Below are 23,967 nucleotides of genomic sequence, written 5' to 3' on the forward strand. Positions count from 1 at the left end.
TGAGCAGGACACGTCGAACCAACTCTTCTCACCAGAAAAAAAATTAGAAAAGAGGCAAATGATCTGTGACAAACTTCTGAGAATAAACAAAATCCCAGCAACCCAGGACGAGTTGTGTCACGTTCACATGTGTCGTGTTGAATGGAAGAGAGACGTGAACATAGAAAAAGGTTTGAGCTTCGACAGCAGGACTCGGTGCAAATGAAACCAAAGAGCAGGAGGACTTTTCATCTCAGCAGCACTGAGTTCGGTTTCTTAGCTTCAATGTCTGAAAGCTTAAAACGACAGATGGTGAAAAAGGTTTGGTTTCAGTTTGTTCGTGTCCAGTTTGTGTCCTGACTCGTCTCCTCGCTTCAACAGCCGGTGAAGGACTGAGGTTTTATTTAATTTGTTTCTGTGTGACTGAACTGTGCCACTGCAGATTTGGGTCAGCTGGAAAGCTCCAGTCCAAACAGCTTTGAGGCCTCGTTCAGCCACAGAGCTGCCGCTGCTGCCCCCTGCTGGACGACTGAGGACTCACACCTGAACCAAACTTCCCCACCATGTTTACTCACGCCCAAAGGTTTGTGTTTCTAACTAACCTTCACACCTGGTCAGAGACTTTACTTTTTAACCAGCCTTGAAGTTTGACCATGATGGCATCACTTTCTTTTATTGTGAAGGATTTTCTACTTGAAAGCTCGATTCATTGATAAAGTTATAGAGAAATTATTTCAGTAGTCTGATTGAAGTGGAGAATTTTAGTGTACAGGCTCTACAAGATTTTAAAAAAGATAATATGAAAAAAAATCAAAAGTGGTAAAAACAAACTGAAAAGTTGGATGAAAATGTGTCTCCGGCACCAGCGGAACCTTTTATTGAGGCATAGTTCCGAGCCGGCTGTAAATACGGTAACACAGAGTAGTTGTTCCATGCGTGTTTTGAGTAAAAGTAGTGTGATTACATGAATGGTGTTTAACATGAGGTTATTATGTAACGTTAATGTTAATAACGTTAATAATGTCGTTAATAATAAATGATGTCGATATCGTGTTTACAGTGTTTTGTCTAAAATGGAAACGCGTGTCCAAATAATCGACAAAATCTACGTCGTTTTTCCTCCATTTGTGGAAGTTTCTGGACAGGTAGGTTAAAAATATCAACACCTGAGACATTAACATCATCGCTCGAGACATCAAGCACGAGGACTGATTTGAACGGCGCTCGTGACCCGATTTCTACTCGAATCTTTCAAAGTTGAAGAAAACGACGCCAAACTGCGTTTAACATTTCACACATTCTCTGTGTCTGCGCTTAGTGGCAGAGATAAACATCACACTGAATACGACTGGTAACTTTTTATAAATCGGTATGTTGCTGAGCCTAATTCGGCATAAGCCTCATCCACCAAACGACACGTTATTATAAATTCCACTGTCCTTCGGTAGAGGAAGAGGATGTGAGCCATTGGTTGGTGCTACTCACTGATCATCAGCTGTTACTTGAACAATCTTTGCTTGTTGTATTGAATTTATGCCGAATTGCAAAATCGTTTCTTGTGATTCCTAAAACATCAGAAGTTTTGTCCTGATGGACACTTAACGATTGATTCCTGCCATAGAAGATGAGGTGATGTTTTAATCTTTAATTTTACTGATGTTGCACATCATTGTTTATAGGGTTTGTGTTTTTCAGAGAGACTGAATGTATTTGATGTTTTGTTTTCTTCCTCTTCAGTGAAGTTTCATCCCATCACACTGAGCTGCCATGGAGTGTTTGGAGGAGAAGCTCAGAGGTCTGTCCATCGCTCGGCGGTCTCGTCCTGATGAACCCACCTACCTGCTGCACGTTGCCCTGCAGCCGACCGGCCTGCTGGCGGTGTCCTGCTCCAACTTCACCGTCCACCTGCACAACAAGGACACACTCAAACTGGTGGGAGAGTATCAGGGCCACAGTGGGCCGCTGTGTGGGGTTACTTTCGCCCACAGCTCCCCTGACATTCTCTACTCTGGTTCTGCTGATGGGACAGTGCGGGAGTGGGATGTCCGCTGCCCTGGGACAGAGGCCGTCCAGACATTTAAAAGTGACCCCTCACACAGCTACTGCAGCTTCGACCTGAGCTGCAGCGACACGCTCCTATGTGCAGGCACTGAGCAGGTAAACAACGAGGACAGCTTTCTGGTTTTCTGGGATACCAGGAAACCAGGTGGTGGGCTTCTGGGGGTATACTCTGAGTCACACAGTGATGACATCACACAGGTGTGCTTCCACCCTCGAGACAAAGACCGTCTGGCTTCTGGCTCCACAGACGGCCTGGTGAATGTTTTCGACCTGAGCCGGGGAGCGGAGGAGGAGGCGCTGCTCGCTACCTGTAACAGCGACTCCTCCGCTGGCTCGGTCTGCTGGTCCGGAGCAGATTACACCCAGCTGCTGTGCCTCAGCCACGACGAGGGGCTACACCTGTGGGACCTGGGCCAGCTGGACACAGAGGAGCCTCTCACCATCTTCAGCACCTCGGATGCCCGCAGCCTGACACTGCTGGCTGATGGAGGAGGTGTGGACTACCTGGTGGGGGGGGGGTGGCTGGAGCAGGCCCAGAAGCTGCTGGTGGTCGGAGGACAGAACAGCGGGGATCTCCACCTGATGGAGTGTGACGACAAGGGGCTGCGCCTGCTGAGGAGCCTGGAGGGTGGCCACGCCTCCACAGTACGCTGCTTCTTGTGGGACTCGGCGGGGGAGTCGCTGGTCACGGGGGGAGAGGACGCTCAGCTGTTGCTGTGGAAACCAGGAGGGGAAGAACTCACAACGGGTAAAAGGGAGTCCATGAAGAGTGAATCAGCTTTGAGACTCAAATCCAGACCACATAAAAAACACGGCAACCAGAGGCAGAAGAAGGCGGCGTAACAGAGACCTGACTGCACTGTGGTCGCTGCTCACTCCTCTGCCAACGTTTCATTTCTGAGAAGGATCATTTAAACCTGGTCTTACATAAATAATTCACTAAGTCCCCCAGGAAAGAAAACTCTGAGTGTGAAAACCGTGTTTCAGGTCCATGTTACGTACCAGTTCTCAGCTGGGAAGAGTCACTGAATTGAAGGACACTCCTCAGTATGTTGAATGAATCTGCTTCGTTTTTGAGCTAATGTTCTGATTCTTGATTAATCCTTTACATTTTTTTTGTCAGCTTTGCAAAATAGTCACCTGAAGATAAATAAAACCTGAAGTTTCAGTTTCTAGATGTGTTAGATGTCACATTAAACCAAAAATCTTTAGGTTTTGAACTGTTGGTGAAACAAAAGAAATTTGAAAATGTCACTTTGGACTCTGGAAAAATGAAATGGAAATTTTTCACATTTTGCTATTTCACAGACTACGTGATAGGACCGTTAATCTAGAAAATAATTGGCAGAGTAATCAATAATGAAATTAATCTGCAGTCCTTCTTGTGTTGCTCTGTCAGATCCTCTCCATCATACGAGCCTACAACATGGAATGTCACTGCTTGTTTACTGACACATATTTCTTACATTAAGAAATCATTCAAATGACATTTTGTCCTGTGGTTTTTTCATTTTTATCTGGTAAAATTTTGTCCAAAAGGCTAAACTCACTGCACAAAACAGTAAAGGAGACAGTTTCCTGTTTATTAACTGCATGTGAATGTATTACATACTGTAAACTATTTATTTGTAGTCTGAAAGATTCCTGAGGTTTTCAATTTTAAATTAGATTTTGTACAAGTTTAGCAAAATTCCCATTATTATCATGCCATTTTGTGTCATTGTGTGTTGGTGATATTTCTCCTTTAAAGCTGCAGTGATTGATTCATCCACCGGAGCTGCATGGCACAGCAGGATCACGCTGAGGGAGCAGGTATCGCTCTCAAATGGCAAAGAGTGGAATAACTGATTGGCAGTGCAAGTGTGTGCTTCTGTGTGTGTGTGTGTGTGTGTGTGTGTGTGTGAGACTCAGGAGAAATCATGCAGTGATTCAGGCTGATGAAGCAAACTCTCATTCATATTAGAGACATTCAAGACTGTCAGTAATGATTTGTGGTGAGTCAGTGATCTTTATCGACAACAACCTGCAGCTTTTACATGGTGACAGAGAACATGCATGTTTCCATGGTGTGACACCATGGAAACATGGACAAAGTGTTTGGTAAAGTTCACATTTAGATCTGTTTGTTGAAAAGTAAATTCTCAAAAACTGATAAATAACCATTAAAGTTTCTAATGGTACAAAGGTCAATACACCTGACTGTACTGGGTGTTCATATTACCTGTAACTTGATTGATCAGGACATGTACCAGGTGTTTATTGTTTATTATGGGGCCACTGGCTGCTTTCGTATGTTATTTTGTGCACCGGGGTGTAATTACTGTGCATGGATCTGATGTCAGATCAGTGATTCTCAATGACCAGCGACTGGAGCTCAGCTCCTTACAGCACATTCAGTTCAGCAGCCTGTGTCTCATCGTTTCTCCTGTGTGTTAAAGCTTTTCTGTGTTCTGTATTCTGTCAGTCAGCACACACCGGAGACTGAACTGCCCTGCCACCTTTATGAAGGTGGGTGGGCAGTTCTTGTGTCTCTTTTAAACAAGATGTTGGACTAGAATTAATGTGGGACACCTCTTATGGAATTTTTTCCACATGTAGTGACAAATTAATTATGAAATAAATTACATATGAAACTAGAAACAGGCCTGAAATTCTTTCTAAGTAGTGAGCTTTTTATTTTTCCTTGTAGTAATTGATTTTAGAGGTGGCGATAGGTTCATGAAATCCAGGGAATAATTTCACCTGAACTTTATAGATAAGGTCCGGTATCAGTTATATGTTCCCGTTTTTTGTTACAGGCTCCCTTTTCGGGTGGAGGGTGGGAACACGTTGCCCCCTTCACCCCCTCAATGTGCGCACATGGACGTGCTGTAGCGTTAGCTTCATTCATAGTAGACCTATATATTACAGTTATGTAACTCCCCTCCTGCAAACATCTCCCTCTGTGATCTCTGGGTTTGCACAGAAATCCACTCTTCCACTCGTTCGGCGCTGCTTCGGCTCTGAGGCTGGTCAAAATGAGATAAATCTGCGGGATATCGGCCGTCAAAGTGCGGGTAGAGAGTGGTGAAGCACAGGGCCGGGCCTCGGACAGGTTTAGCCTCATTCCAGCACGCTGTGTGGCGAACACACTCACACACACACATTCACATAGAGCACTCTGCTTTCTGCCCCGATCTCTTTCCTTGTCCCTTCTCCTCCACCTAACCGACGGATTCAGAGCCTTGTCTCTCCCCCCCGGTGATTGACAGCAGCCTCCGTCCAATCACAACGGCTGATTTCCCCGGAACAGCCAATCGTCGTCGTACGTCGACCTGAACCCCTTCAAGCATGCTGCGGTGCGTCTCTGTTATGTGTGCCATGGTCTCAGCCCAGCAGTGTTGACAATAGGGTGAAAAGAAACAGCCCCGAATCATAAACGAGCAGAGGAAAACACCAAAATCCAGGGGTTTGGGGAAGACAAGCATTTGAATCAGTGACGGGAATGTAATTGCGTTAACCTAATCGTTTTATACAGCCGTATTTTCTTATTAATGGAAGTTTGAGGATTATTCCGTTGGAAGGAAAAAGGTACTCGTGGGTTTGGCTGTTTCAGGCCAAGATTTTCCTGCCGCTCCGCCGCTGCTTGGGAAAGGCTGTTTGCACCGAGCTGGAGGTAGCCTAACAGTTAGCCCGCTAGATTTCCAAACATAGGATAACTCCTCGTCGCCGTCTCCGTTGCGAACCGCAGAGGATCAAGGTAAAGTACTGCGATTGGAGAGCTAACAGCCACTCGGTCGGCTGCAGCTTGTCGGGCTCGGGTCAAGACTCGGGACGGTGTGTTTCCCAGCCCAGTCGGTCTGTCAGTCTGTGAGCGCTAGCTAACGGTAGCAGCATTAGCACTGCCCCTGTTATTTACATCTGGGATGATGGGTGATCGCCCAAGCCCGCCCAGGTAACGTTATCTCATTAGCACACATGTAAATTTAGATTTCATCTATTCACTGTGTTTTTATCAGCTTCTTGTGTTTCCTTTGCACAGAATGCGAGCTGGCGGCGGCTAATAAGCTAAGGCTACATGTTCAACTTAAGCTAACCCGCGATAGCCGTAGCGCTAACGTTAGCTAGCGACCCTAAAATGCCGTTTTCTGAAATAAAGCTTGACGGCTTTGGTGAAAGGCTGCATTGTCTCCACGTTAAGTATATTTAAGCCATTTGTGTACTCAGAGGAGACAACTAGGTAACAGTATATGCGTTCAATTCACACGCAATGTAACGGTTAATTGGGAAGCTAACGTTGCTAGCTAGCTAACGTAAGTGAGGGTTATCGCGCTGTCAAGTTTTGAATATTCTGCTGCTGCCAGGCCCAACATGGCCAAGCTAACGCCAGCTCTCCCAAACGGCTTGATTTTTGACCTTATGCAGCTGATGGGCCTACTTTGCTGCCGTAGCTGATAACATTAAATATGTACCATCAAATTGCATTATATATGGATATAAACTTCATTATGCCATTTGGCTTAGATGGTGGCTTAGTGGCTGATCTTTCCAGGCAGGGCTGATGTCAGGACGGTCATGGGCAGGTTTGCTTAAAAGTAAATGCTGATGTTTAATCCCCCATGGGTTGAAAAAGCTCCTGTGAATCTGGCACGAGACAAGTTTAGCTTTGCTGTCAAGTGAAGCCAACTGTCAAATGTGTGGTGATAATCTGATCTGAACTTTGACTGGCGAGGTACTGTGTCTGGCAAACTCCTGTCTCTCAATATGCCACGGGACTGCCTTGTTTCTTTATGTATAGGCCAGTATAGTTTCAATGTCAGCCATCATCACCACCAATGACACTGTAGTGACATGATGAGAAGCAGAAACACAGCGATGAGTGGATACTGAAAGAAAAAGTTAAGGGCAGATGGTATGCACAGGCCTGACTGACTTCTTCTTGGCAGAGGAGTGAGCTCAGACTTTTACTTTTATTTCCACCTTGCCTCTGCCTTGTCAGATGTGTGAATGACAGCAGCATGCCAGAGGCCAGGTGTGGCATTGTGCATTATATGTGATGGTATTTGTGGAGGTGTACTCCTAGTTTTGGTGCTGTCACGCTGGCTCATCTTCAAGGTTTCTGAATGTCATACCAGTTTGAGGGCTGGTCCAGTCTCAGCTGAGATAGCTTAACATCCAAAGTCTCCTGTGTTTATGACATTGCTGGTATAGTAACTGTCTCCTTATCAGCTCTGTGTGGCTGCGCATGTGTCTGAAAGTTGCAGAGCTCATTTGTTCTTGACTGTGAACAGCGTCATTATTCCATGAATGAATCACACCAATTAGACATGCTGTCAGATTGCAGCATTCAGTCAATAGTGAACTGGGATTCATACTGATATAATTAGTGGTGGGACCTCTTATCCATGAATGGTAACACTAGGAAATCGATATGAAAAAAAAAACCCAAAAAACAAAACTGTCCTCTTTGTGAAACTCAGTTGTTCCCTGTTCCTGGAGTCAGCAATGGCAGCAAAGCTGAAACAGTTTTTTGCTTAAACTTTTAACACAATTTTAAAGACATTTTAGGACTTTTAGTTTCTTGTGTTTAGCTTTGTAGCCCAGTTCTTCAGTAAATACAAACCACAGGATGTGAATATAGATATTCAGTTTTTTTTATATATAGTATGTTTGTGTGTGTGGCTGCAACTGAACAATGAATATGAATGTTTGCTGTTTTATAGTGTTTTTATTGGAAACTACAATATATATTACAAACGCAGTCTTAATTTTGGACTCTTAGTCATCTTGGGGTGTAGAAAACTGTGTGCCTTAAAAAAAGGCATATTGAACAGCTGATAGTTTCTGCCCTTGTTTCTGTCAGTTTCTCATGTTAAGTGATTACAAGTTATGCTTTGTTGCTCCTCTGCATAAATGGCTGTTAACATAGCTGTTGAGTATTAATCTTCTGAGTATGTGTACAATTTACATTTAAAGTGGTAATTACAATTACAGCCAGTGGCCACACCTGTGCAGATGCACTTGTACAGTTTATTGGAATTTAATACAACTGCTCCTGCTCTACTATCACAAAGTTAATAATGTTCAGGTTTTGGTGCCAGTGTTGGTAATGTATACATTTAATTATACGTTTATTCCCAGGACATAGTTTAAAGGTGGTGCAGTACTGGACTACATTAAGTTGAAAGGTGTTTCTATGTTTTGTTCATTTTGTCCTCCCTATTTTAAGTTTTGGGTAATACACCTACTGTGACCTCAGTGCTCAATCGTACAATTGTATTAACACGTCCATGACAGTGTCAAAAAGAAAACATTATAGGCATTAAAAATGAGAATTTTTAGCGGAACAGTTTTATTGGATTGCATTAGCTTGTACAGGTATAATTAATGAAGCGGCTACTCAGAGTACAGGTGAAACAATTAGGCATTTAATATTAGTCATCACAAACGTAATAGGCACCAAATTCTTTAGAGTCTATTAATCTATCCGGTGTCTCAGACGTGTTTTTTTGGTTGTGAATATGAAAATAGTTGCAGCCCCATTTATGTCATTATTTGGGGATAATTCTTTCCATTTATCCAAATGCCTTACGTCAGCCCTAGATACAATATTCATTATGATATAAGTCTAAATATCAGCTGATATGTGGTGCTGTGCCTTAAATGGTATTTAAAAGCTGTATTTATGGTTTAGTGTAATGCAATTTTCTGATTTCACTGTTTTAGCTGAGTGGAATCAGGAGTCAATTCCTCTCTAGCTGTGTGTGATGTTCATATTAAATTTGTTTTCCTGGGGGTCATGCTTGAGTTTAGATGAAGTATTGCATTGATGGAACAGATATTCAAACCTAAAGTTGAGTCAGAACTACAGTTGTGTTTGATTTTTGCAGATCTCAGAGGTTTGGATTTTTACTTTGGACCACAGGCGGGATCCTTGAGCTTTCCTCCTGCCAGCCTCCCTTTTATATCCTCTGTCTGTGTTGTTGTACATGTTGGTGTGTGCATTTTGTTCCCTCTCTTCGGCTCCTTTCTCTCTGCCTTTCCTTTGACTATGGGTTGACTTCCTGTTGAACGGCTGCTCCCTCCCTCGCTCCTTTTTCCTCCCTCCCTCCCCTCCTCTTCCTCCCTTTCTGTTGCTCTCCCTGTTGCTCGCTGTGCCCCCTCCTCTCTCCTTCCTCCTTGTTCTTTAATCCCACCCTCCCCGAGCCTGTTTGGATGTCATCTGGTCTCTTATGTAAGAGTCATGGGCGTGGAATGGCTTTGGTGCTTGGGTGCCATACGCCTGACCAGCCGCCGTAGTCTTGCTCTCCCTCGTGTGTTGTGGTGGCACTGGAGTGTTTTCGCCATTAGCCGGCTACTCAGGGAGAGAGACAGAAAGTGAGGGACTGATGGTTGTACATGGGGATTCCAGTGCCCCTTTGCACGGGTAAGTGAAGTAACTCTGTTGGAGCATTTTTTCTGAAGGTGGCAGATCGCTTTCACTGGTGGCGTTTTCACCGGTGGTGAAAGAATAACATCACTGATAGCTCTTTGAGTATTTATGGTTGCCATAGGTAATATAGCAGGCAGAAACGGTTACTTACAAATCTTTTCCTTGCTGCTTATTGAGATGTACAACTTCACAGATGCTTCCTAAAGTGCAGCAGAGTCAAAGGCTTTACAAATCTGTGCAGCATATGACACTAGAGCTGCAATTAACAGCTATTTTCATTGGAAGTTAATCTGCAGATATTTTTGGATTAATCAATTGTTTTGTTTACAGAATGGCACACAGACTTTCATACAGACCAGGGTGACATCTTCAGATAAAAATCCTCACATTTGAGAATCAGTTTACAACTAATAGTTTTACCTGCGCTCTCCATCCTTAGACTCTGAGTTTAGCCCCCATCACCACCAAAAATGCCCCCAAAAACATCTTTTCTTCCAAAATATATTTGATGGGAGCTGTTTCTCTTAATCAGCATCACAGCTCTTGTAATTGTGGATTTAAGCGTTCAGATTGTCATGAAGGTGTCAAAGAGCGTGTACGTCAGAGCTGTTCCGCTTTAAGCCATTAGCCGGAGTTAATCTCAGAGCGAAGGTGATTTTCAGAGGCCTTGGCCTGCTTTGTGTCTCGTCTTTGTGAGGCTCAGCAGCAGCACACATAACAGGTGTTGAGGTGTCAGTTTGCAGTTTTTGTTGTGGTTGTACACTGAGGCTTGCGATAAGGTTGAGATGCTGTAGGGACTCACTTTGTATAATGTTTGAATAGCCCTGTGCCAAAGTTTGAATGGCAAAACTGCCAACTAGGGCATGAAATTTAAATTTTCATTCATGTCCTGTATAGTCTCCATGCTCTTTTGTATTCAAGTACAGTTTTATTTTTATCACCCAAAGCAGCAGGACTTTCAGATTAATGGCGAGTCATGCCAAATTGGCTGCTGGAGAATTTAAACTTAGCAGCCACGGTTAAGACAGATCAGTGCCCAGCTGGAGGTATTTTCCCCCTGTGGTGATGATACTGATGCCCAACATAAGGCATTTTCACGCAGATGGATCGTTAACAGCTGTGTGGTTATGAAAGAGAAGACAATGAGTCGTGTTGACAGTTGACTGTCTTGTCATGTAATTGGTATTGTCATATGTGAGTATGCATCTGTAGGGCTTAGTAATAGTATATTGAAAAAATATCCCTTGAGATCTAGTTAAAGTAAATTTACATAATTATAACTTAGCTATTCATTTCATTTCATTATTGAAAAATCTCAGTAATCTTAGTTTTCAGACAGGTGGATGAATAGTTTAGTTTTTGAAATGTCAGAAAATAGGAAAAAATGCAAAACACAAGTTCCCACAGTTCAATGTGCTTTAAATGGTCCACCACAGAGCTGCAACAATTAGTAAATGAATCTGAAATAAAGGGCCCCTCTGCTACCGTCAGAACATATTATTACATTTACTAACGTGTTATGTTAGGCTCATTAAGCTCTGTGGGAATGACTGGCACTGTATCACAGCAAAAGCCATGTACTTGAGTGAGGCAAGTGTTTGAATCTTTGTCAACGTTGATGATGAGATGTGTCAGGATCACATCACGTTTTTGTTTCACAATAATTAATCAGCAGCTCAGTGTCTGGAAAAAATGAGAACTTGAGAACTCTGGAAAGATAGGTGTTTACACTTCGTCTTATTCATGGTTACAAATGGCAAGATAGTGTATAGATAGCGTATATGTACAAACTACTCCGAAGAATGAAAACGGGCTCTTTTTTTTGTAACAAGAGGAAGTTATGAAATTATGAAACTGAAACAGTTTAGAAAAGCCGCTGATTAATCACAGTTTCCAGCCTCGCTTATTATCTTTGTCCACTTACAGTCACATTTCATCAACACCTTGACAGTCTCTAACCACGTGTGAGCGTGCTGCTTCTCTGGAATCATGAATCACTTGTAAAACTGCAGTGTACTGTATATGGTGATGGACGATCTGCCGTGCAGCCTCAGATAGCTTGTAAATGGCTTTGACTGTCAGCCAGGACTGTCCATATCCTCAGGCAGCAGGATGATGTGTGAGTATATGTGTGTGTGTGTGTTTGTACCGTAGGCGGAGTGTGTCATGTTGCCTCTGTCGTTGTCTGTCCGCTCTGTCCATTCTATCATGTACAAGGCCCGGTGGACATACTGTATGACTTTGACAGAGCATTAGAGACGTAGCCGGAGCAGAGTACGGCCTGCAGCATCTCATTCATGTTTTATTACATAATGATTTTTGCTAGAACTCCAGTTCATTTCTTCTCAGACCTTCGTGTCACCCAGATGAGTTAGTGTGGACTGGATTTGTCCTCTCCCGGCATCACTGTCTCCAGTTTCTGTTGCTTATGTCGTGTGGAAGTGTAAACATGTAATTTGCAAAGTGAATGACTCATGATAAGAAAATATCTTAATTAGTTGATGATGACTGACTTCTCATCTTGTGGCACCAAGAGGTCTCACAAGTCTTTTATACTCATACTAATTTTTCTTTTATACTCAGAAAAAATAAGTATGTATAAATATTTTTAAAAACAGTAACAGTAACATGATAACAATACCAAAATGGAGCCCACTGACCAGAAATGATAAAGAGAGTAAATTAAGTTTTTAAATTACTCTTTGTACTTTGTAAATTACATTTTTTAGACAAAATATTAACCAGGAGAATATTTAGAAGATTCAGAAGTGAAAATGTTTGTTAGTTGTAGCCTTAAACAAATAAAACTGTGGGCTTATTAACATGCTAACGTTAGTATAGTAAACACAGCTTGTTTGTTATGTATTTGTTTAGTACCTTATTTCTTTGAACAAACTCTGACACAGTTCCATATTTACACACAGAGAAGATAGATCAATTATCACCTACACTGCTTATCCTGTGAGGGTCCGAGCTGGCGTTGACCGAGAGGCGGGGTACACCTCGGTCAGGTTGCCAGTCTGTCACAGGGCCAGATTGTCATCCACCTTTATGAAAATAAATTAAAAATCACCCTTTCCCCCCGACATAACATCACATTGAAAGCTCCATAACAGCTACCAAAGCAACATCATGGGGAGATTTTCTCCTGATCGTCTATTTCCAAGGTCATAAAGGGACTTTGGACCTCTGCTTTTAAAGCCGCCTGGGCCTTAAAGTCCTCTTCTAAAGTCCTCATTTTTCCGAGGATGATCATGTGATATGATCAAAAGTTCCAGCACAGCTATGTTCTAAACTGACCTTGTTGTTTTCAGTCATTCTAATAATCACATCAGCATGTTAACATCAGGCCAAACATTACATTATGTGTGGTAAAGATCTGGTAAAGACCTGTGAGTAGCAGTTTTTGAAGAAAAAAAAAAATTGCCCCAGTTTTGTTTGTAGATTTTAATTAGCATCGCAGACTGTGTGTCTCAGCCGACCTGTCACCAGATGGTTCTTTGTACCCTCTGACAGCTGCAAAGAAATCTTCATTTTTATTTTTAAAACCATTTCCTCATGGGTGTGGCCAGCAACAGTTCAGCAATGGTGGTTCAGCATTCAGTAGTTTGCAGTGAAAAGTATGTTTCCTGCAGCTTGTGTTGTGTTGTTACCAGCCAGTTTGTTGGATGTGTTTTTTTGTTTTTTTTTTTCATGTAATCAGCAGCAAACACACAGCAGTGGACGTTTCCTCAGCTTCCTCCTACTGTGGCGATGGCTTGCAGCCGCAGAGCCAGCTCCATTGTTGTGGGTAGACGCTGGTGTTTTTGGTGTGTGTGTGTGAGGGAGGACGGTGGTGTGTTTGTGTACTGTAACCAGGCCTCAGCTAAGGCCTAAATAGTCTCCCATGCTGTGAAAATGAGGCTGTCTGCTTTGGCTGCACAGGTTTGTTGTGAGACTAATAAAAGGCTGCAGGAAGGTGGACTGATACTGAGCTAAAAAAAGTCAGTGAGGATGTTGTTTGCTTTCTTTCTTTCTTTTCCTTTTGCTCTGAGCTCACTACCAAGAATAAACTTATGGCTTTTGGCTGCATGATAATGGCTAAATATGTGTCTGTGGTGATGAAGATACATTTGGCTTCTTGTGCCCAAAATTCAACTCAGACCAAATGCAGCTGTGAAGTAAAAGTTTGGGTTAGGCATAGATTCTAGAAAATATAACGGTAGCTTTTGATTGTTGATCATCAGTGTTTTAATTCTGAAGTTTTGTTTTCAAAGACTTTAAAATGTTTTCAGTTCCTCTGATGACAAAATAAACCAGTCATACAGACCGGGAGATGTGATTTGTTTAAAAAAGTGAAACAGTAATTTCTAACTGCCATTCCTATGGAGCACCAAAGAACTCAGAATGAAATGAATGAATAATTAAGATGTGATGGGGAAAAAACGTATAGATGAACCAGTAAATAGTTAAATGTTATTGCAGCTCAAGCTTGTTTGGCTAAGAAATGAATGTGACTGGTAATAACACTACTGTCATGAAACGTGACATGAACTAAAAAGTAGTATTATGCAATAAAAAGTGTCATAATATAAAAACATGGCATTATGAAATAAAAACAGACTTGTATAAAGGTTTTTATGAAATAAAAATGTCTGTAATTCAAAAACCCAAAGTAAAACCTTTTGTTATGAAAATAAAAGTGACGAAATAACTTCATGATTATGGATTGAACTTTGATAATTTAGTAAGCCATTTAATTTTCATACTGGAGTTCCTTTTAAGAATCAAGTTCAAGGGATGAACTGAAGTCTTGCTTGTGTTTTTACATAAATACCACCTGACTTGTAGGCACTGAATATCTCCATGTCCAGTTAAACGTATCAAACATCATAAAATTGATAGCTCCCTTTAAAAATCCACATCAGCGGAAGTCCAGTTTAATTTGTGTCATGTTGTCAATATTTAGTGGTTAATCATTCAGCCCTCAGTGAACTGAGAGCTCTTTAAATGCATGTTTAATGTGATGGTTAACCGCTCACCCCCTCCCCGTGTGTTTCTCCCAGCAGGGCTATGTCCTCGGCAGCCACCACATCTCCATCTGTGGACAAAGTGGACGGATTTTCACGGAAGTCTGTCAGGAAGGCCAAGCAGAAGCGGTCGCAGAGTTCGTCCCAGTTCCGCTCTCAGGGCAAACCCATAGAGCTCACGCCCTTGCCACTGCTCAAGGGTAAGAGGGAAGCAAATGTGTGAATGTTGGGGTTGACTGTGTGGGAGGCTGAGAGGGCGATCACCAAGCCAAACACTAAGATTAAGTAACAGCTGAAATCCACTTGTGGCTTTGTTTCAGAAAAATCGATCATATTCATTTAACTTACTCTGATGTAGATCAGGTTTAAGCTTTGACTTCACAGCGTTTTTAAAATAGGGTTGTCACATTTTAAAAAAATAAAAAATGAATGAATGAATGAGAACTAGCACACAGTATTTGAATTTGAATGCAACCTATGTAGCCTAACCTGAACCTGCCTTGTAGAACTCAACTATTTATGATACTTTTCATTTATACAACCAAGTTCAACACCGTGTCTTCCTGGACTGTCTGAAAATGTGCCGATGTGAACGACTGTGCACGTGTTGTGAAGTGGTTCTGAGAGACCATAAACCGGCCACACGATAACGAGGAATGCAACAGATCAGAGTGCATTTCAAATAAAAGGTGGCAGCCCTATTGTTGAATGACCTGTGTGCTCGGGCAAGTTAAAAGCAAGCTGTGCAGAGGAATGCACATTACAGATGGCAGAAAGCAGAGCCCAATGCACAGTTCATGGCCGGCACAAACACAGGAAAACAGATTTAAAACCTCCTCTTCTTCGTATGTTTGAGAGATGAACCACGAAAAACATGGCTGAAAGATCTGTGCAGACAAGGTTTTACAATAGATTGAATTTTGCGTTATGTCCTTCGACAACCACAAACAACACAGTCCCAAGATCCCAATATTTAATCAGTCCTGTTAATCCTCATGTTACTCCTTGGTTTCATCTTGTGACCTTTTTGGGAGCAGATTATTTTAAGGCCTGATGTTAAGTCTTTGTGATGCTTTATTGTTATTGTTAGGAAAAATTAAAGGGCAGCAACTTCACACGATACTATAATAAATAACTATACTTGTTAATTAAGGCATCTCGGTGCTTTACTAAGCAGTGGAGCGTATTTACATGTCACAGACATATCCGGGTTCAGGTCACAGTGAATCAGGTTATGTGTGGTATGCAGCTGGGTGCTGTAATTCACACCGAGATGCTCCCACACATTTCACCTGTGTAAATACAGCAGTGCTGTGGTGCGGTTCGGTGGTGACAGCAGGAATGCTGCCAGACAGAAACCAGACAGATCCACCACCTGTCGGAGCTTGATGGAAAACCACTTCCTGCTTCCGCCACAGGCGAAGGTTCCACCCTTCATACATTACACTCACTTACACCGAGGACAGGAAGGGAACCCTCTGCTCTCACGGTGTATACGTGTTTAAATGTGTTTATCTGCTCATGCTCCACCTAAACTCAATGTTTTTATGTAAACACAACACCTGACCTCCACCGTCATGCCGTGAACTGCACACATCATGAGTAGAAGTACACACTGTTTGATAGAGAATCAAATATCCGAACAAAGGCAGAACTACGGTTCCTAGAAAGCACGATGTCTCACTTCCCTCTTCTGCAAATTACAGCAGGAAATCTACATTTACTACTACGACTGTGTGATTGTAGACCACAATATGCAAAATATAATCCCAAACCAAAATTATTTTATCTGACTTTTTCCAAATTCATGTATGAAGCTGTGTAAAGCCATTTGGTAGCTGATCATGAGAAAACTAAGGCAGCTGCTTTGATAATCGAATAATTGGTGACACAAATTTTTTTTTTAATTTTTTGTTTATATATAAATAAATGTAAATATAAAATCTAATGTAAATCATTGGAATTGAAAATAAACAGCTGAATATTGCCACTTTACAGTTAAAGCTGGAAACAAAATCAAAATATGAAGTCATATTTTTCATTAACTGCAATTATAAAACAGAAAACTCTCATTTCAGTTTATTAAACCATATTGTAACAGGATGTCCTTCCTAGAAATGAAATTAAGCAGTGGTACATAATGCAATATTATGCTGGTTACTAACAGTCAGGATGTGTAATTGTACAGTGAGTTTGCCAGCAGTAATTGCTGTGTGCATAACACAGAGAGAATGTACTCTCAGTTCGTGTCGTAGTTTATTTTTATGGTTGTCCTGTATTTATCTGTGGCTGAGCCGGCACACGCTCGGTCTTTTTCAGCACCTCCCTGCTTCAGCTTCACACATTCGCCTCACATTCACACAGCTCCACACATTTCTCACCTCCCCAGTACAATCACAGTCTGCTGCTCCTGACCAGCATGTCCACTGGAAGTCTGCTTTTAGCCCCGAACAGTCGCTTCAGGAGCCAGTTTGCTTACAACAGAGTCGGGCTGTCCTGAATTAGAAACAGTCGATAACAGATTTCACTGCGAGGTGTTATTCTGTGTCTGCTGCTTCTGTACTGTGTTCTGCTCCTGCGGGTACATACTGAACATTATGAAACAGAACACAGTGCTGATAACCACTTTTTGAAGTCCTGGGTTCAGTGCATCACTGATGTGTAATTCTGTTTGAGGGTGGTGCCAAGCCTCGGTGTGCACAGGCAGTGTGGTGCTTCTGCTGGAGAAGGGAGCAACTTTATGTTGTGCTTGTATTAATCTGGATGATCGTCAAGAGATTAAGCATTAGTTAACAAAGAAATATAGATGTTCTGTCTGTGTATTCATGTAGTGGGAGACATTCAGACAACTCAAATTGCCTAAAATGGTGATCACTTCCACTTCAGCAGCACTGGCTGCAGTGAAGGAGTCACCTTGAAAAGTTAAGTGAGTGCAAGATTATAAGGATTTAGAAACTTTGCTCTGTTTCCTTGAAGATGGCACAATAAAAAATGTTGTTTTTACTAGTTGCACCCCCACGAAGGCCGGTATGTAAGAAGTTATACTACTGCTGTCTATAAGCACACGTACACCGGAGATGGTTTTGTGTCCATTTGTTCGTCCGGAGCTGCTGCAGTGCAAACATACCATAGTCTGTACTTTGTAAAGAAGCAGGATTGTCTCATTTATTTCTTAGGGATCAGGATACCTTCCGTCTGGTCACGAGATGAGTGCTCCAACTTCTGAGCCTCCTTCCACTCCCATATATGTCCACATAAACCAAGTGGAAGAACAAGGATTAAGTTGGCCTCTTCCACTTGTCTGTTGTGAATTTTAAGCCACAGAAACACAGTAGACTCTCTGTGAGGAACAGCAAAAACCCCATGCTAACCAGTAAGATTGAATTAATAAATGAAATCAGCCACTGGAGATCGACAGGGCCGACCTCATACGACCAAAACGCATGCGTGGCCGTCAGGGATGCCACACAATGGCTGCCTTTTGTCGTCTCTTTTACTGACAGGCTCTTCTACCTCTAATCTCTCAGAATTATATAACTGCCAGGGAGATGTGTATCGGGCAGTGCTGTATTTTATTAACTGGCTGGCAGTCTTTGAGGCCGCCCCAAGGCTCAACCCGTTTGGGGATGTTTTACGCCAGCGTTCAGAGACAGAGGTCAGAGAGATGTATTTTTGAAGATTTTCGTGTTTTCAGGATTTTTTTTTTTCTGCTTCTAGGCTGCATTTTTGTGTAACATTTCAATTTGTATATTTGTTATTGTTTCACTGTCTCAAGGGCTGTTTTTGTCTTTCTTGCATTGTCTCTAGTTGAAATTCTTGTTGTCCTGCTGTGTATATTTTGCTACGTGATTTTTCAGGATTGAAAGTTATAGCGATACCACGGATCTCTTTTATTTTTATGACGCTTTAAAAAGCTCAACTTCTGCTGTTTTTGAAAAAGAATTTCCTGTTTTCTTGCTTTCTTCTTCTGTTTTTCATTTTTAATACGTGTAGAGGATGTTATCATTTAGAAGAATGTGACGTTTGGGATATGATTCCTCTTTTTTTTTTTTTCCTCTCCTGTTTGTCTTTCGTTTAACCTTTACTTGTCGGGTGCATATTTTTATATTTCCGTTTTTTTCTTTCTTTCTAATTGAGGAAGCTGCTTTGCTGCATTTCTTTCTTTTCATTTCCATAATCTCTCAAGAGTTTACCTCCCGCCTTGAGGTGCACATGTACACAGCAGCAGCAGAAGTGGGCGTATATCTGGACAGCTGTCTCCTCTGTGCTGTCGGTTTAGCAGACTGTGATAGCGAATCATCAAGATGCTCAAATCACATCTTTTTCCCCTCTTCATCCTCCTCCTCCTCCTCCTCCTGGGTTAGTCACCGTCACAGGTCAGACTTCAGCCAGAAAAGACAAGCAGGGTCTTGGTAAGGCATGGTGGATTACATAAATCCCATGGTTGGCAGTGCAGCTCATTCCTAGACGTTTAGAGGAAGACGAGGAGGGCGCAGTTTCCTCAAGGGGATCCCCGGGCAGAAAGGATGACGCACACTGTCTGGAATTTACACTTTAGACCAGGTCAATGTCACTTCATACCCAAAGCCACACCCCTGCTTTAACCGATAGAGACCTATCTCAGTGATTTCATTTTTTAAAAATAATGATTTACAAGATCAAGAAAATAAAATACCTACAAGTTATTGCCCAGGATGCACCTTCACTAAGACTCTGATGTCATGTTTTAGTGATCATGCTAGTCAGTGCTGTAGGTGCTATTCTCAGTCAGGACTCTCACCATTTTCAGGTTTTACACAGTGAAGTGAGTCTTTGCAGAACTGGAGGTCTGCCCATTGGTGACTGCAGCTTGCGTTTATAACAAACAGAAGTGTACACGTGAAGGAACATTGTTTTAGACACATCCATTTTATGCAGTTGCATATGGTTTGCATGTTTGTGTTTCCAGAAGCGTACCTCACTTTGGTTTAACACTGTTGACACAGTTTTCGTGTGATCCATCACTCTTTGTCCAATGTTGGTGGATCTCACTGGAAAACCACAATGCTCCCTAACAATAGATGTTATTGATACTGGGGACTCTTCCAGCTCTGGTTTCTAAATTGTGTTTGCCAAACCAATGGCATTCTTTACAGTGTATGAGCTACACGTCCAGGGGCTAACTCCGCTAGAAAGGTTTAATCAAAGGGCGGCTGTCCAGATGCCAGTTTTCCTTGGCTGAATTGCACTTAAGAGTTGATGCGATGCACGCGTTTAGGCATAGGTGTAATTACAGATGGAAGTAGTAATGTTTTGGCTCACTGGGTGTGCAGTAACAAAGAAAGATATGACTGTGTGAACGTGAAGCAAAAAACATGGACACTCAGCCAGACTCTACTGAATCAATATGGGTTAAATTACAAGCCCCAAAAAACAGAAAAATCAAAATGGGAATTGGGAATGGGAAGCATTATCTGCCCCTGCTGTCCGTGCACCCAGAGGAGTCCACGGTTTTTGTGCTGCAGTTACTCTGGCACACATTCGGTGAAAAGTTTTCTCCAAAGTAATAAACATTCATAAAAGGAGGGCAGGAAAAATTGCCAGCAAGCTCCCTGGTTACCTCCAGAGTTGGCATAGCAACAAAAACATCACGGTGCCCGGATGAATCCTCCCTGCATGTAACACAGTATGAACAGATACTGCCGTGATATTGTCACCGTACGACAGTAATTATACCATCTAATTTACATACCTGTTACAGTTGGGTACATAGTTGAGGCTTCATTCAGTGTTTCCACAGAGATGTTTGCTTAAGGAGGTAGAACGAGGGAGGAATGCAAATAGAGCGAGAGGTGAAGAGCAGGGACGAAGCTGGTGGGAAACCTGGAGGAAGGATTAGGAGTCCTTTAATGTTCTGTGGCAGAGGAAGGAAAGGAGGAGGAAGAGGAGGGGGAAGGAGATAGTTCCTGTCGGGCTAAACAGCTAAACATACTCAGCTCCTTCTCTGGCAGGGAATCTGCCCATCCCACCCATAGTTTTCATAAAGCACTGCCCTTATCATTGGGATTTGAATCATCAGTGAAGAAGTTTTCAAAGGTAAAAACAATCATTATGATTGAAATAAAGTAAATTAAGAGATATAGGAAGCCAAGCTTCCTGAATATGACATTATACCCTTCATAAATATTCATGCAAACACTTCTTTTTAATCAGATTTTAAAACCCCATTTAATGGCCTCTTCAGTTCAGTCACAGTTCTGTTACGATAAAACTTTTCCTTCTAAAGCTTTAATGTTAAATCTCACACCAGCTCTGATCCATACGTCTGTCATGAGAAATTTCAGATAATGAAGAGGACAGTGCAGCTGTCCCAATCCTCAGTTCAACTACTGCAATCTATCAGTGAGACAACGCCAGAAAATTAAAAAAAAAAAAAAGGCCATCACAACATCCCATAGCTCTATGTGACTAAGTTCTTTCTTTAACAGTGACTCAGCGTTAACATGGTCAAAGCCACAGCCAGTGTGCTCTGTACACTGTACAGCCAGTGAAGGCGCCTGCAGGTCAGCTCTCTACCAGTCGTGCTAGCTCAGATACTCGTGTTGGTCATGTGACCCTCCCCTTTCACGTTGTAGTGGTCTCTTGTGAGTGATATTATATTTCTGTCATACCTCTTTTCTTAATGTACAATAAAAATATATTCCTAGGCAGTTTAAACAAACCAAACTCCTGTTTGTCCTGTTTTCCCCAAACAAAAGACAGAGACAAATACATATAAGAAAAAACTCAGATCCAACACTTTTGTCCAGCGAGGACAATAACAACCGGACAGATTTTTGACTTTGCCTGCGCCTGTCCAGTCTGGTCGGTAAACTGAAAAGTACCACGGTAATTTGACGTCCACCAAGGAGACAGATTTGTGAATAAAAATCAGGTCTCCTGTCCCCGTGCTCCTCCCGGCTCTCCTGGAGGTGCTCACTTCTCCGTGCACGCTGATGTTAGCTGACGTCTCTGAATCGACCCCCTCCTATCGCCGAAGCTCCGGCGTAAATGGGGAAAACATGACAAACCCAGCCTGCTGGAGAACATAACTGATTTCAACAGCAAACCGGGCTAATGTGGGCAGATCCTCCTGAGGCTGAACGTGCTGTCGGCATTTTCAACCTAAATTAGGTTCCTCTCACGTCTCAGGCTCACGTCCACCTCGTGTAGGAGGACTGATCTGCCTCTGACCTCCCTGGGCAGCAGGCTTTAAAAAAGAGAGGAGTAAAAAATAGAAAGAAAGAGAGAGAGAGATGTACAATGCTGGCTGCACAGCCCGCCCCTGGCTTCTCTCTGCGGCTTCCTCTGGTCTCTGTTTGGCCAATGAAGCCCACCGACACGCTGCCTGGTCTTCCCTCCCCTCCACGTTCTCCCCTCAGGAGAAACCCGATCCACGAGGTGTCTCTTTACATTTTTCCAGCCTCACTCGCTACAAACAAGCCACAAGAAGAGTGTAGGTCTGCTAAACTTCTGTTGTCCACATGTTTGGCTCAAATCAGCGCGGACAGCGACGTTCATGACCGTCGTTTGCTACCGTTGGTGCCTGACAGGGAGCGGAAACCTGATTAAGTGAGTGACAGTTTTTATGTGCGGGGTGTTGTGGGGCATAGTTGCTAGCACAGGAGCATGGAGTGTTAAAGTTAGCCTGCTGTCAAGGGCTGTCGCTACTACCAGCCGGCCCAGCCTGTCATGTGTGTGTGAGGCAGATGGAAAGGTAGACTTAAAATGGACCGGGATGGTAACAGAAGACGAGTGTTTTCACTGGCTGAGAGGAGACTGGAAAGTTCACTGGTGGAATGAGTTCATTTTATCCTTATGATTCCTCGCGGAGGAATGTGTTGCATTAGAGCAAATGTTGGCATCTGAGAACGTGGCTGAGGTTCAGACCAGTTCTGGGCAGAAAATGGCGCGAAATGTTAAAGAACCCAGCATTTACTAAGAAATCCCCTTTTCCACTTCAGCATTCCTGAAGTGAAGTGAAGTTTGGGCCTGCTGAGCTTCCATCTACTCTGCTGTAAAGGATGTGTTAATACATCAATGAATAACAGGTAACCGAACAAAACAAATCCGGGCGCTGGTAATCTAAATAAAATAACTGAAACTAATAAAACAAGAGCGAAAAAACAAAAAGGCAAAAACACAAAGTATAAATGCAATGCTGCGTATTTATGAGATAAATTGGGAAACACATTTTCATTCAAATGTTTTAGTGACCAGCAGTCCAATAGACAGTAAATACAACAATAAACTGTAAAAACTAATCACAGAGAAATAGATGAATGAAAATAAGTCTTTAGTTTCTAATACTTACTACTGACACGTTTTGATTGGCATCAGAAAGAGTGTTGAGGTTTAGACTCAGCCTGAATAGATAAAATCTAAGATAAACCCTGATCTGACTCACGGCAGTGAAGATGAGCGTGTGATGACTGAGACATCTTCTTCTGACTCCACACAAACACGTCGACCAGAACCTGACTTAGCTAGACTGTTAGAAAAAGTGTGCAGCAGAAGGTGGTGAGTGAGCTGACGTGAAGGACAGGTACCTCCTGTGTTGTGTTCAGTTTGATTCCTTGGTGTTCACAGCTGGAGGAATTCCTGCTATGTGCCTCCTGTGAGCGTCCTGACGGGGCTCACCTGGACTCGTGAAGGCTGTCTTTGTGTGAACCTGCAGCTTTTACATTTCAGGCTTTGTGCTGATTCTCCCAGTGTCTTACTCAGGGGGACTTTGACATGACACATGAACTGTCACAGGGTTCAAACCTGTGACCTGTTAGTTATGTGAGGGTCTGTCCAGCTAGTGCCAAACAACTCTGCACTGCCACTGTGCATGTAAACATAAATATATAATTATACATTATTGTCTTGCCTTCACACTGGAAGGCTGCGTGTTGTCTTTATGTTGTGTTTACTGGTTGAACTGTACAGGGAGTGTAACCCCTCACCTCAGTGAGCGTTCATACCAGACTCCAGCAGCACAAAGGCAAAATGAGACGATCTAGACGGAGCTGCTGTTGGGTCTTAGTACACGAGCACTTGGTGTTTATTAAAGGTGCTCTGTGGTTTAAGGTTACAGGCATCAAAAGAGCTCCAAGACAAAAATATAAAAAGCTCGAGTCGCTCAACAGGAAATATTAAAAACAGCTCTGTCTGTCCCAGTTGATCTCAGTGAGACATGTTCAGTACCTGTGACACCTCGTTACCTAAACACCGGAGTGAAAGTGGCTGGGTCCTCCATAGCTCTGCCATCTGCCGTGTTGTTGGCTACAGCAGCAGGAGCAAAGTTTACCCAGGATGACTACATGTGTTAATGATTGACAGCAGCTTGGCGCCTTGCAGGGATGCTTATATGAGACCTGAGAACATGGAGATAGGGGCACAGGGAGTTTGTATCTGGGTCATGAATATATATTTATATGTTCGGGTGCTTCCATTACACAAGTCCTGCACTGGTGTCTGTGCTGGGGCCATTACATGTATGTACAG

The 23,967-nt window shown here is 42.7% G+C and overlaps 2 protein-coding genes across 9 annotated transcripts in view; both read left to right on the forward strand.

Moving 5' to 3' along the window:
* Positions 1-486: 486 nt before the first annotated feature.
* Positions 487-4,601, forward strand: wdr89 (WD repeat domain 89). Of its 3 annotated transcripts, none has more exons than XM_041059989.1 (2): positions 487-562; positions 1,717-4,601. In XM_041059989.1, exon 2 carries the CDS (start codon positions 1,747-1,749, stop codon positions 2,881-2,883), a length of 1,137 nt encoding a protein of 378 aa, XP_040915923.1. In that variant the 5' UTR covers positions 487-562; positions 1,717-1,746; the 3' UTR covers positions 2,884-4,601. The 3 variants fall into 3 exon arrangements, with proteins under 3 accessions (XP_040915923.1, XP_040915922.1, XP_040915924.1); XM_041059988.1 differs by lacking the exon at positions 487-562 and adding an exon at positions 905-1,124; XM_041059990.1 differs by lacking the exon at positions 487-562 and adding an exon at positions 1,464-1,608.
* An 805-nt stretch (positions 4,602-5,406) lies between these two features.
* The window catches only part of ppp2r5eb (protein phosphatase 2, regulatory subunit B', epsilon), a 35,758-nt gene continuing 17,197 nt past the window's right edge, over positions 5,407-23,967 (forward strand). Inside the window, exons 1-2 of one of the 6 annotated variants that reach the window (XM_041060343.1) lie at positions 5,407-5,779; positions 14,497-14,660. In XM_041060343.1, the coding sequence (XP_040916277.1) occupies positions 14,504-14,660 (157 nt within the window). In that variant the 5' untranslated portion in view covers positions 5,407-5,779; positions 14,497-14,503. The other 5 variants (XM_041060342.1, XM_041060340.1, XM_041060341.1 and 2 more) reach the window with 5 other exon arrangements.

Source organism: Toxotes jaculatrix, chromosome 17 (genome assembly GCF_017976425.1).
Source record: "Toxotes jaculatrix isolate fToxJac2 chromosome 17, fToxJac2.pri, whole genome shotgun sequence".
Classification (NCBI taxonomy): domain Eukaryota; kingdom Metazoa; phylum Chordata; class Actinopteri; family Toxotidae; genus Toxotes; species Toxotes jaculatrix.